This window comes from Alosa alosa, chromosome 7 (genome assembly GCF_017589495.1).
Source record: "Alosa alosa isolate M-15738 ecotype Scorff River chromosome 7, AALO_Geno_1.1, whole genome shotgun sequence".
Classification (NCBI taxonomy): Eukaryota; Metazoa; Chordata; class Actinopteri; order Clupeiformes; family Clupeidae; genus Alosa; species Alosa alosa.
In genome coordinates, this window is record NC_063195.1 from 9,425,791 (window position 1) to 9,439,060 (window position 13,270).

General features: G+C 41.5%; 2 protein-coding genes across 2 annotated transcripts; both read left to right on the forward strand.

Annotated features, from left to right (window-relative positions):
• Nucleotides 1–282: 282 nt before the first annotated feature.
• Nucleotides 283–2,191, forward strand: LOC125297737 (apoptosis-associated speck-like protein containing a CARD). Its single transcript, XM_048248191.1, has 3 exons — nt 283–305; nt 1,705–1,979; nt 2,125–2,191. Exons 2-3 carry the CDS (start codon nt 1,714–1,716, stop codon nt 2,189–2,191), a joined length of 333 nt encoding a protein of 110 aa, XP_048104148.1. The 5' UTR covers nt 283–305; nt 1,705–1,713.
• An 833-nt stretch (nt 2,192–3,024) lies between these two features.
• On the forward strand, nt 3,025–12,757 carry LOC125297533 (NLR family CARD domain-containing protein 3-like). The gene is made up of 7 exons (XM_048247929.1): nt 3,025–4,847; nt 5,024–5,197; nt 7,043–7,213; nt 7,591–7,761; nt 10,767–10,940; nt 11,728–11,774; nt 12,169–12,757. Exons 1-7 carry the CDS (start codon nt 3,046–3,048, stop codon nt 12,705–12,707), a joined length of 3,078 nt encoding a protein of 1,025 aa, XP_048103886.1. The 5' UTR covers nt 3,025–3,045; the 3' UTR covers nt 12,708–12,757.
• Nucleotides 12,758–13,270: the final 513 nt, after the last annotated feature.

Sequence of the window (13,270 nt, forward strand, 5' to 3'; positions counted from 1 at the left end):
GGGGGCTGCTACTGCAAAGGCTCTGTCCCCTTTGGTTGTACGGTACGTTGCTGTCAGATAAATAAAGCTTCTCCCTTACTGTTTGAGCAAAAACTTCCTGTTTTGCTCCACACACGCCATAACAAACCCTACGCTCCACCACCACACCAAACCACAGCCTTCCTCTTTTTCTATAGCATGCACATATGACGCCTTTCTTCTTGTAAAAGATGCATCCCTCATGCTGCAGTCGCACAGTGATCAAATGTATTTACTGCAGGGACAGCTGAGTAACTATCTAAGGGACCATTCCTCTGGACACTGAGGTAAGAGGGCATACATTATTATTAATGGTGATGAAGGTTGATGAGTATGGGTTCATAGTGATGAAGGTTTAAAAGTGTGTGTTCATGGTGATGAAGGTTGATGAGTGTGGGTTCATGGTGATGAAGGTTTATGAGTGTGGGTTCATAGTGATGAAGGTTTATAAGTGTGGGTTCATGGTGATGAAGGTTGATGAGTGTGGGTTAATGGTGATGAAGGTTCATGAGCTAGCCACTCCCCCTCCCACACACCACTGTACTGTAAGCTACCAGTGAGGATAGAAGCAGGGCTTTGGCAGAACTGGATCAGTGTAGGTTACACGGGTAAAAGGTTAAGCGAGTGCAAGATGTGTTAACATGTCTGACCTCAACAATAAAGACCCCCTGTATGCGGTTTGCTTGCATAAAATGACTCCGCAGATATTGCAACAACACGCCAACACACACAGGTATGCAGTGGCTCTTCAAAATTATGTAAAAATATTATGTGCAATAAACAGACACTTCGAATAGCCCAGGCTATTTTGGACTGTCTTTAGACTTTAAATGAGCAAATGACAATTCCAATTGCAAGGTCCTAAATTGAAATGAGTGTGATGTCACTTATAGGCCACCAGAGACTGTTTTTGAGTCACACCGTTGCAAATCTCGTATGATGATGCATTATTCCACAAAATGGTTACCTATCATCAAGTTATTCAATAGGCTACATGTAAGTATATAGCCTTGACTCAAAGCAGCTGTTAGGATTATGTCATTTTGATTTGTAAAAAATGTCACATGCAGCCATGCTTAAATTCTGCTCACTTCACATTTATTATATTATTATATTATCTGTATTCATTATTGAATGCTTACCTGGAATTATGTTTTTCCCTATATCCTATGTTTAAAGCAGGCCTACCTGCAGGCATGTAATTGGGCTACAGGAATAGCTTGTTTGAACGGGTACTGCACTAGTACTTTTAAAAAATGGGGCAATATGTAATAATGATAGCTTACACATTGCATTGCCTTTTTCATACAGTGTGTAAATTAATTAGCAAAAAATGACATACCAGTGCTTGTAGTTTCTTCTCTGGGTTGGTACAAAGGCCCAGAGCCAAAAGAGAAAGAACATCCCTCACTGGCAGGAAGCAGCTTCTGTTCAGCACAATTCAGTGTTTTCAATCTTTTGCAATAGTCCTGAAACAGGGAAGTTTTGAAACATGAGTCATTTATTTTACTTCTACGTTCTAAAGGTACTTCTACTTCTTACATCCAAACTTACTGTCAGATACAGACACAGTCTTCCTGCTCCACCAGGAAGTAGTATTCTGTGGTGACCCAGGACAATGCAGAAAACATGGAAGCTGTGGATATTGCGGTTCAGACCAACAATCTCTATTTGTCTGTATGTCAGGTGAGCATCATGGCTGTAAACTCTCTGGACCTGCTCTTCAGAACTCTAGATGATTTGGAGTCTGAAGACCTGAAGAGGTTCAGGACATACCTGTTTGACTCTGAGGGGAATATGGAGGGGTTTGAGCCCATCCCCAAAGGAAAGTTGGAGGACAGTGATGCTACTGACGTTGCCTCTAAGATGAAGGAGGCATATGGGGGGGAAGGCTCTGTGAAAATGACTCTGACCATCCTGAGGAAGATGAATCTCAACAACCTTGCAGACAAACTAGAAAGGTAGATACACACACACACACACACACACACACACACACACACATAAACAAACATCATACACAACAGCTTTTCTTTATTACTCTTGTGAATAGTATTGTATGTATTTATAATGAATTTACATAGTCTTCTTGCCATGTTTCTCCAGGGATGCTGCAGAGTCTGGAAAGAGAGAGGGTGAGACCGTAACGCATTCAACACATGCCCATGTGTGAATACTTCTACCTGAGCACCTTAATGAATTCTTATGAAACATGTTTTCTTTTTACTTTTTTTGTATCAGAGGGTGTAATTGTTCAAAACTCTTCAAAGGAAGATGGTGAGTATTTTATGATGACACAATAATGAAATATGTACAGTACAATTATGATGCAGTGATTATTTAAGGGATAATGTATGTATGTCCATCTGTCATTATTTGAAAATAAGACTTATTTTCTGACCAGCAGGCAATACATCATCTCGCTTATTATATGGCTACTTTCCAAAACAACAAAAGAAACTTCACACAATGGATCTTTTAAAAGTATTTTGTGACAGTCGCTGTCGTTGTTTCAGCCAAAACAAATAGTTCACAACATAAATAGAACTTGACAGTTTCAGGTGTTGCATGGCAACGTCTTACTTGCAGACTTTCATTTTTTCATTGTGATGAGCGAACCAATCACTTGCGTAATGATATGAAAGACGTCAACAAGAAGCACAAACCCATTTTCGTAGACAGCGGTCTGTTACATAGCAACGGTCTGTTATACAAAATGATCAGACCTCCGGACATTAAAGAAGGCCCCTTCAAGTGAATGGAGCATTCTACAGCATTATGAATAGCCGTGTAATAAGCCGAGTAAAAATAATTATATAAACATATATATATATATATATATATATATATATATATATATATATATATATATATATATATATATATATATATATTTTTGCCAGCAATATCACTGATGATAAATGTACAATAGACATACAAAATGTTAACATTTACGCATAGTCATACAAAACATATGTTTCAGAAGATGCAATTGTAAATGAAGTCAAGGAAACACACAAGAAGTGGATGATAAAGAAGTTTGGTAAGATTTATGAGTGTATTGAGGAGGGGAAGAACAAAACACTCCTGAGTAAAATTTACACGGAGCTATACATCACAGAGGGAGAGAGTGAAGGTGTCAACACACAGCATGAGGTTCGAAGGATTGAAACACAATCAAAGTTTCATAGAGATAACAAGGACAAAATCAACTCTAATGACATCTTTAAGTGTGTACTGGAACATGACAAAATCCGAACTGTGATGACCACAGGCATTGCAGGCATTGGAAAAACAGTATGCGTGCAGAAGTTCATTCTAGATTGGGCAGAAGGAAGGGCCCATCGGGATGTTGACTTCATATTTGCACTTCCATTCCGGCAGTTCAATTTGAAACAGAATGTTTCATACTCTCTTCACAAACTCCTCCTTCACTTTCATCCTGAACTGGATGAAAAGGTCATAAATCCACACATGCTCAGAAAGTCGAATATCATATTCATCTTTGATGGTCTCGATGAGAGCAAACTCTCCCTGAATATAGAACAGGACATAGATATATATGATCCCCTGAAGACTGCATCAGTGGAAGTGTTGATAGCGAATCTCATCAAAGCCAACCTTCTGCCAAATGCATTTATTTGGATAACATCCCGGCCAGCAGCTGTCAAATGGATCCCTCCTAAGTACATAGACAGGTGGACAGAGGTACAAGGGTTCAATGACCAACAGAAGAATGAATATTTCAAGAAGAAGATTGAGAATGAAGCTGAAGCCGACAAAGTCATCACCCACATTAAAAGTTCAAAGAGCCTATACATCATGTGTCACATACCTGTCTTCTGCTGGATCTTAGCTTCTGTTCTTCTGAAAATGATCAATCAAACCAGCACAAGTTACTTGCCTCAAACACTGACTGAGGTCTATATCTGTTTTCTGCTAACTGAAACAAACAGGAAGTGCCAAAAATATGGCAAGGGTATTGAACAAGATGATACAAAACGGCTGCAGTCTAACAGAGAGGCTATTTTAAAATTATCTGAACTAGCATATAACGAACTGGGGAAAGGTAATATCTTGTTTTATGACGACAGTTTAAAAGAGTGTGGCATCAATGAAGATGACATTACATTGTACTCTGGCATGTGCTCTGAGTTCTTCAAGAGTGAGTGTGTAGTCGACCGACATAAAGTTTATTGCTTTGTGCATCTCAGCATACAGGAGTTTCTGGCTGCTTTCTTTATATTTCACTCCTTAATGAATAAGAACACAGAAGTCTTGGAACAATTCTCATCAAAAGAATCTTTCTTTACAGCAATAGGGAGACGTGTGACTAGGTTATTTAATGCAGGCTCGAGAACTCCCACCAGCATTTCCATGGCTGATTTTTTTAGAACAGCAGTAGATGAATCCATGCACAGGGAAGATGGACGTTTGGACCTTTTCCTTCGCTTCCTCTTGGGCATAGCATTGGAGTCCAATCAGAAACTCCTACAAGGCCTTCTGACACACACAGAAAAAAGTTCAGACAGTCTCAAGGAAACAGCCAAGTACATCAAAATAATTCTCAGTGAGGACACAAAAGTTCCTGAAAGATGCATGAATCTGTTATTCTGTTTATTGGAGATGAAGGACAATTCCCTTCATCAGGAGATTGAGCAGTATATGAACTCTGGAGAAGAGCTCTCACCTACCCAATGTTCAAGACTGGCCTACATGCTTCTAGTGTCTGAGGAAACACTGGATGAGTTTGACTTGGCAAAGTACAAGACAACAAGTGACGGTCGTAAGAGACTGCTTGTACTATTGAGCGCTTGTAGGAAAGCACGGTGAGTAAAAATAGCAGCCCTGTCATACATTTGAATCTGTATTACAATAAATTACAGAGCCAAAGAATAGTAACTGTAGGCCATTGCATTGGGTGGCATAGTGGTGATGAAATATCTAGTTCAATTAATTTAAATCATTAGCAATAATAAACATGCTATGTGTTATGTTACTGCAGATTGGTTGGTTGTGATCTCAGAGAGGATTCGTGTGAGGTCCTAACATCTGCTTTTCAGTCAGACAACTCCCAGTTGAAAGAGCTGGACTTGAGCTCTAATCCTCTGAGGGATTCTGGAGTGAGGTTGCTGTCTGTTGGGCTGAAGCATACAAACTGCAGACTGGAAACACTGAGGTTAGTGATGTGGTTACAATATGAAGAGGGTTGTGCTCACATGAAAGGATTTGTCATCCCGATAGATAGCAGCCCTGTGTCAGCCCTGTGTTGTCATTTTATTGTTTTATTGTTATTTTATCATTGAATTAGAGTTAACTCTAGAGCATGGGTCAGTAACAAGCAATTTGACAATTTTTATTTACAAAATAGCCACAGGTGCTTAAAGACATCCAATAAAGTTTTTTTTCACAATATAACAGCTTTTTATAACAGTCATTTTGATGGTAAACAAACTTGTAATTGGGGAGAGTTGTGCACCTAGCATAGCTGACAAAAATCTTGAAGTAGAGGTCTGCGCAGGACTGATTTTCCTGTCCCGCGCCCATCCGCTCCCGCAATATTCTGTCCCGCTCCCGCCTAGCCTGGCGGGCCATCCTATATCATTGAAATGTATAGTCTGGAATCGAGCCATTCACCTCGCTTAATCCAAGGGGCGGGCAGAGAATTGTCTTTCAAACTGCCTAGGCATGCAATAGGCCAGCGCTACGACCATATCCGTATCCGGTCGGCAAAACGGCAAATACATCCTTCTTCGAAAGGAATGACTTAAGTGCATTGTGTTGCTCAACTTTCAAAGAAAAGCACAAGTCCAACTCCTCCAAAGTTGACGCCAACGCCGATTCAAACAACCGTTCTTCGTTTGCCATAGCCACCTTCCTTGTTGTTCACCGTCGCAGGACTGTCGTTATCCTGTTAAGCCCGCCTTAAGACTCTCTAACAAAATAGAGCGCTGTGATTGGATAACATCCACGGTGTTAGCCAATAGAAATTCCTATGGTTTGCTACTAGACGTACAGGCTGAGCAAATTAATTTGCCGCCGCTAGGGTGCGTCTAGATTTCTAGGCCTAGTCTGGTGCCCTCTTCCTCTGTCATGCTTTCGATTTCGAGTTTTGACAATGAGCAGCTGGAGCAAATTGAACCCACGTAAATGACAATTAAAGGCTATAGGCCTGCTATCCGTCAGTTATGCTTAAACCCCATTTTTTAATGCTGCCTAACAAAACATCCAGCTGAACTATAGTTATGAACACTACTTTAATCATTTCCATATTTAATTTTACGCACATATTTAATTTGCGGGAGTGCAGTGAATCATCGGTTTGTCCCAAGACTCTGCGAAACGCCTCTCTCATCCCGCCAGCCCCAGAAAAGAGCTTTGAAAAGTTGTCCCGCGCCGCACTCTTTTGCGTCCCACGGGTCTACCGCGGGAGTGCAGACCTCTATCTTGAAGAATTACGTGGTCAGTATAGCTCTTTGGTCAGTATAGCTCTTTGTCTTCACCTTGTGGTAGTCTTTTGGTTCCATAAAATTGCAAACCATGAGAAGTATTTACAATGGCAAGGTAAAATATAAATATTCCTTGACTCTAGAGGGAGCTATAGTGTTGCCAAATACCCAAAACTGCATTGGATACATTTGAAAAGATATGAGAAAGAACACCAAAAATGCACTAGCATCCTGCTGCACAGCCCTCTGACAGAGCTCCAATTTTGCGCTTTCGTGCCTCTGTCTGGAGCAGATACCTTGGAAGGTGAAAGATGCTTTGTCTCGTGGTGCCGTCTGATATTACTGCCCTAAATCAGTTGTGTAAAATTAAATAAAAACAGAACGTAATGATCAGCAAACCTCGCAAACCCATATTTAGCTGCAAAATGGACATAGAGATTCATTGTCAGATTACAATAAATCACCAAAACATTATTTTCTATACCTATTTTTAGTCAACTAAAGTTAACAAAGTTAGTTACCAAAGGTGCCAATAATTCTGGAGGGTACTGTAATATTGTCAAACTCTCTTGCAGACTTGCTGATTGTAAGCTCACACATACTTCATGTAAGACTGTAGCTTCAATCCTACAGTCACCAAACTCCCTGTTAGACCTGGACCTTAGTAACAATGACCTGGGGGATTCTGGAGTTCAGCTTCTCTTTACAGCAATGTCCAGCCCTAACTGCAAACTGCAGACATTAAGGTTGGTGTAAGGCCATGCATTTCCTGGTTCATATATAACTTTATTATTATTATTATTATTATTATTATTATTATTATTATTATTATTTTGTGTAATTTGTTTTTGTTGCTAATTACACCATTTCATATTAAAACAAGTAACTGAACCATTTTCATTTTAAAGAATAATATAGTACTACTTGCCTACATAAAACATATGAATTATTGATGTGTCAGTAAATGTAAATGCTGCATGAAGTAAACTTCAACACCTGTTGTGTAAGGGAACCACAGTGTGTCTGACACTTTTGTCATTATTTCACTACATTTAGTCAATTTGATTTATGATAACCCCGCGTAATATGTTGAGTTTTGTCATAATTCTGTCAAATGTTGCAGATGTGCTGAGAGTAATCTCTCAGATAAATTCTGCAAGATTATGGCTTCAGTTCTACAGTCACCAAACTCCCTGCTACAGCTGGACCTGAGTCAGAATGACCTGGGGGATTCTGGAGTTCAGCTTCTGTCTAAGGGACTGTCTAATCACCATTGTAAACTGCACACATTAAGGTTGGTGGTAGACATTTTCTTAAATTGCCTGATTAGTTAGAAGAACCATGACAACATAACAGGGGAACATCAACCATTATGCAGATGTCATCCTACAGTACCTTTGAGCTTTGTGAGTTTTACAATGTCAGTGAAGTTATCAAAATCTGTGTCACATTATTTACAATTAAGGTCATTCCATGCTAAATCAACAGCTTTTAGAACATTTTCCCACCAACAGTTTTTAATTTTCTCATTGTACTTAACAACAACCATGCACAAGTTTAGACTAGTATCTTCTTTAGTTATAGTAGTATAGTATAGTAATGGAGTTGTGGCTCTTCCAAAGTTCCAAAAGTTATTCCTTTTGAATGATTTGTGCTAGATTCTTGACATTTTCAAGGATTTTTCTACATGGTCAAGTGTCTTCAACTTCTAAACAAATTGTACAACAGTTTTTTTTTTCTAAGTTTTGGCTTGATGGCTTTATTTATATGAACATTTGGACTAATATTTTGCCAAGAATATATTCACAATGAATCATATCAGATATTTTGAAAAGTATTTATGTAATATTACTGTTTTAGTGCTTTCTTTCCAACTAGGTTGCATGTCTAGACTGATCTCACTGCCATAATTACTTATATTCAGAATGCGAGTCTGATAATGTTTGATTTGGATGTGATTATGGGGTGTGTTTCATCTGATAACAAAATGGCAAAAGCTGTCAACATCTTGTACAACATGCAGGAAATCGACATCTAAATGTCTCACTTCTGTAGTGACAGGCTATTTGTTGCCGAAAAATCAACTGAAGTAAGATCAGGTGATGTTAGTGACTAAGCATCGTTGCTTGCATATCTATGGTTGCTCATCTATCCATCAAGAAACTTACAGGTCAAGAACATAACCACCATCACCAACCAAGTTCGGACCCTCTTCATCTTGCAAACACCCTTAACAGTTTCTTCAACCGGTTTGACATCCATGACCACACCCCCACCTGTGAGGAACTTCTCAGAACCCTCCCCTCCCATGAACCTCACCACCCGCCCTTCACAGAGGAGGATGTGCAGCAGCAGCTGGCCAGGTGCAAAGTTGGCAAGGCACCAGGGCCAGACAGCATCCCGGCAAAGGTGCTGAAGTGCTGAGCAATGGAGCTCTCCCCCATCTTCCACTCCATCTTCTGGGAATCCTACAGGATAGCAACAATACCCACCCTCTGGAAAACATCAACCATTACACCTGTACCCAAGAAACCACGCCCCTCAGAGCCCAACCATTTCTGTCCAGTCGCACTCACCCCAATAATCATGAAATGCATGGAGAAAATCATACTACAACTCATCCTGCTGTCAGCACACAACTGGACCCATACCAATTCGCATACCGGCCGAAAAGGGGGACAGAGGACGCAGTGGCATGCCTTCTCCACTCCCTCCTTCACCACCTCCAGACTCCCCATAACTTTGCCTCAGTTCTGTTTGTTGACTTTACACAAATGACTACAAGAGTTCACTACCCAACATCACTTACTACAAATATGCAGATGACACAGCCATAGTAGGATTACTTACAGACAACAGTTTTTGCAATATGGTGCACTGATAACTACCTCCAACTCAACATTGACAAGACAAAATAACTGGTCATTCATGCATCAAAATCACCCCCTGGACTCACTCACATCACCATCCATGGCCAACCAGTTGCACAGGTCAGGACTTTCAAATATCTAGGTCTCACCATTGACAATAAGCTTAACTTCAATGAACATGTCACGATCACACAGAAACGTGCACAACAGAGACTGTATGCAATATGCAAACTAAGATCACTGTATGTTGTCCCCCATCTCCTTCTGCTACTCTACAAAAGCATCATCCAACCCCTTCTACTCTACTGCTCCCCCTGTTTCTTCACCATACTAAATGTCACCAGCAAGAACAAACTCATTGAAATCTCACACTTACCATCCAAGATAATACAGCTTCCCACCCCCAGCCTCACTGATGACAAATGCAAATGACACGGCCACCACACACCTTGCACGCACCATTGTAAGCAGCCCTGACCATCCCCTGAACCGGTTCTTCACCCTACTCCCATCTGGCCGCAGATACAGAGCCCTGGACTGGAAAAAAGCGCACTTTAAAGGGACACCAGGCAAGCCTGATGCTTGTTCTCTACGAAAACTCCGCCTCGCTCGGTCTGGACTTTTTTTTCTCTTTTCCTTTTCTTTGCGTCTTCTGTCAAGGGTTTTTGCTGCTTCTTCGCCGGCTCTGCCATTATACACACATTTGCAACAATCGCTAGCGTTTCGTTAGCCTGCCTCTGTGCTGTGGATGCAGGATGTAAACTGATCCTGCTTCGGTCGGCGGGTACGATACACTGAACTTGCAAGCGGGATATTCTTCCTACAGGCAGTAGGGGCGGGCGAGAGAGTCTTCATTCGCCCTGTAATGAGTCATTTAACCATATACCGACTTACGAAGATGAGTAATTAACACGAAAACGTTGCCTGGTGTCCCTTTAAGAAAAGTTTTGTACCCTCAGCAATCACTGCACTTAACAAACTCCTGTGACAATCATCCTCCTATTCTTTTGTGTTTTATGTTGTATGTACTGTCCACCTTTTTGCTTATTTGGTGTTGAGGAGGGAGGGAAACTGGGGGGAGGGGGGTATGGGGTGTGTTATATGTTATATGTCATGGGGTGTGTTATCTTATATGTATGAGGCTGTGGATATCCTGCATGGAATATAATAATGATGTGTGTGAAAAAGAATATCCTTATAGGACAATAAAGACTTGACTTCACTATGCATGAAGGCTGACACGAGCAATTTATTTTCTCGGCTCGAGGTGCTACTCAAAAAAATGATCCAAGGTTGGCAGGTCTGCTGTTGTAAAATAAACAAATAACTTTGGATTGACACAGTGTCATCCATTTCTATGCAGGAAAGAATAATGAAAATAGCAATCTTTTCCTCTCTCTCTCTCTCTCTCTCTTTCTTTCTCTCTCAGGCTCTCTGATTGTCTCATGTCAGAGAAAGGTTGTGGTTGTCTGGCTTCAGCTCTGACTTCAAACCCCTCCCATCTAAAAGAGCTGGATCTGAGCTACAATCATCCTGGAGAATCAGGACTGAAGCTGTTATCTGCTAGACTGGATGATCTTGTCTGTAAACTGGAGATACTTAAGTATGATCATATTAACATTTAAACAGTGACGTATTATCAAAGTTGTATTTTAATAGCTGTTTTACACTGATGCATGTTATCTCTTTGATGCAAATATTTAAAATCCCTTTACTAAGGCTGTTCAGAGAAATTATGTGATCAGAGGATGATTGTTTACATGTAACTGTGAAGAAAAAAACATATTCATCATAAACATCCGTCATTTGAATGCATCTCAGATGTCAGATAAACAGAAAGACATGGAGGTGAGAAAAAGGACAGGAAGACAATAAATATGTTCTGATTTTCTGACATGGGTATTAATTCTGCTTATAAAGACACTTCACTAAACAGTGGTTGAACTAGGAAGCAGGCATCGCAACAATGGAATCAACTCTAGCCTAAATTTAACTGCCCACTATTGTCACTGTCCGAAACCACTGGATACTGGAAAGAGCATCACCTCATTACTTTAGATCAGGGGGAATATGTACTGCAATAGGCTAGTTTCTGTGGAATAATACAGTAAGCCAGAAACCAGACCTACTGATACCCTGTCTCTGCTGAATTACTGAAGCTGAGTAGGTGTGATCTAGGTCATTTATTGGATGGGAGACCTCCTTAGAAAAGTAAGTTGCTGCTGTAAGAGGGGTTGGGGTGGGTGACTAGTATGTGGCACTCGTCAAAAATTGAACCAAATGCCCCAGTGCAGTGACAGTGTTGCTGTGAATCACCTTTTTCCACAGGTGGAAAAATAGGCAGACATATCAGAAAAATAATGTGTGTGTGTCATTTTGCTTTCTTACAGAACTGACAATGCTTCCGTAAGCAGAGCACGGCCACGTTTACTGAGATGTAAGATTGAATGGTTTCCTCGATGTTAGTGATCATTCAAGATGCTTGTGTGTGTGTGTGTGTGTTTGTGTGTGTTAGCATGGTGAAAAGGAACGTATGTATGTGTGTGTGTGGCAAACAGGAGCGTGTGTGTGTGTGTGTGTGTGAGAGTGTGTGTATGTTGGCATGGTGAGCAGGAGTGTGTGTGTGTGTAGAGAGTGTGTGTACTGAACTAACATTCAGGCCTATCTTGATCGCAGTGGGCAGTGAGTAGGTGTGTGTGTGTGTGTGTGTGTGTGTGTGTGTGTGTGTGTGTGTGTGTGTGCATGGTGAAAAAGAAAGAATGAATGCCTGTGTCCCTGCCCATATTCTGATGAGGATGTTCTCATGTTCTCTCCTCTTCTTTTGTCTGCAGATGCCTGTGAGCTCACATTGGACCCAAACACAGCACACAGAAATCTCTCTCTTTCTGAGGGAAACAGAAAGGTGACACATGTGTGTACGGAGCAGCCCTATCCTGACCACCCAGAGAGATTTAACCTGTGGGAACAGGTGTTGTGTAGAGAGGGTCTTTCTGGACGCTGCTACTGGGAGGCTGAGTGGGGTGGGCAAATAGCTGATATAGCTGTGGCCTATAAAAGCACCAAGAGGAAAGGGGATGATGATGACACCCTGCTGGGATGTAATGTCAAGTCCTGGCGTCTGTTCTGCTCTCCTGACCTTTACTCTGTCAAGCACAGTAATAAACGCACTGACATACCTGCCCCCTCCTCCCACTCGAGAAGAGTAGGAGTGTACCTGGACTGGCCGGCTGGCACTCTGTCCTTCTACAGTGTCTCCTCTGACAGACTTACCCACCTCCACACGGTCCACTCCACATTCACTGAGCCCCTCTGTCCAGGGTTTTGGGTTTGGGATTTTAACTCCCCCGTGTCCCTGTGCCAGATCACATGAGCTCTTCCTCCAACAGGTACGCCCACCTGTCACCTGTCCATACAGCAGCTCTCACTCTCTTACTCCACTTCTCTCTTTTCTCTCTTCCCCCACTCCTCCTCCTCACCTCTTCCTCATCTCTTTACCCCCCCTCCTCTCTTTCTACCCCTTCTCTTTCTGGCTTCCTCCTCCCTTTCTCTTCTCCTTGTTTCTCTCTCTCCTGCTTCCTCCTCCTCATCATCCCTCTCTCTCTACCTTCATCCATCACTCCTGCCCCTCTCTATCTCCTGCCCCTCTCTATCTCCTGCCCCTCTCTATCTCATCTCATTCTGTCATTCCTCCTTTCTTCACTTACCTCTTTCCCCCTGCTTATTCACTCATTTGCTTTCTCTCTCTCTTTCTCTCTCATCAGTAACTTTTCTTTATGTTTGTGGTTTAGGTGTTGTGTAAAGAGGGGTATGTCTGGACGCTGCTTCTGTGAGGCTGAGTGGAGTGTGAATGTGGCTCATATGGATGTGGCCTTTAAAAGCATTGAGAGGGAAGGCTGGGATGATGACACCTTGCTGTGACGTTATGACCAGTTC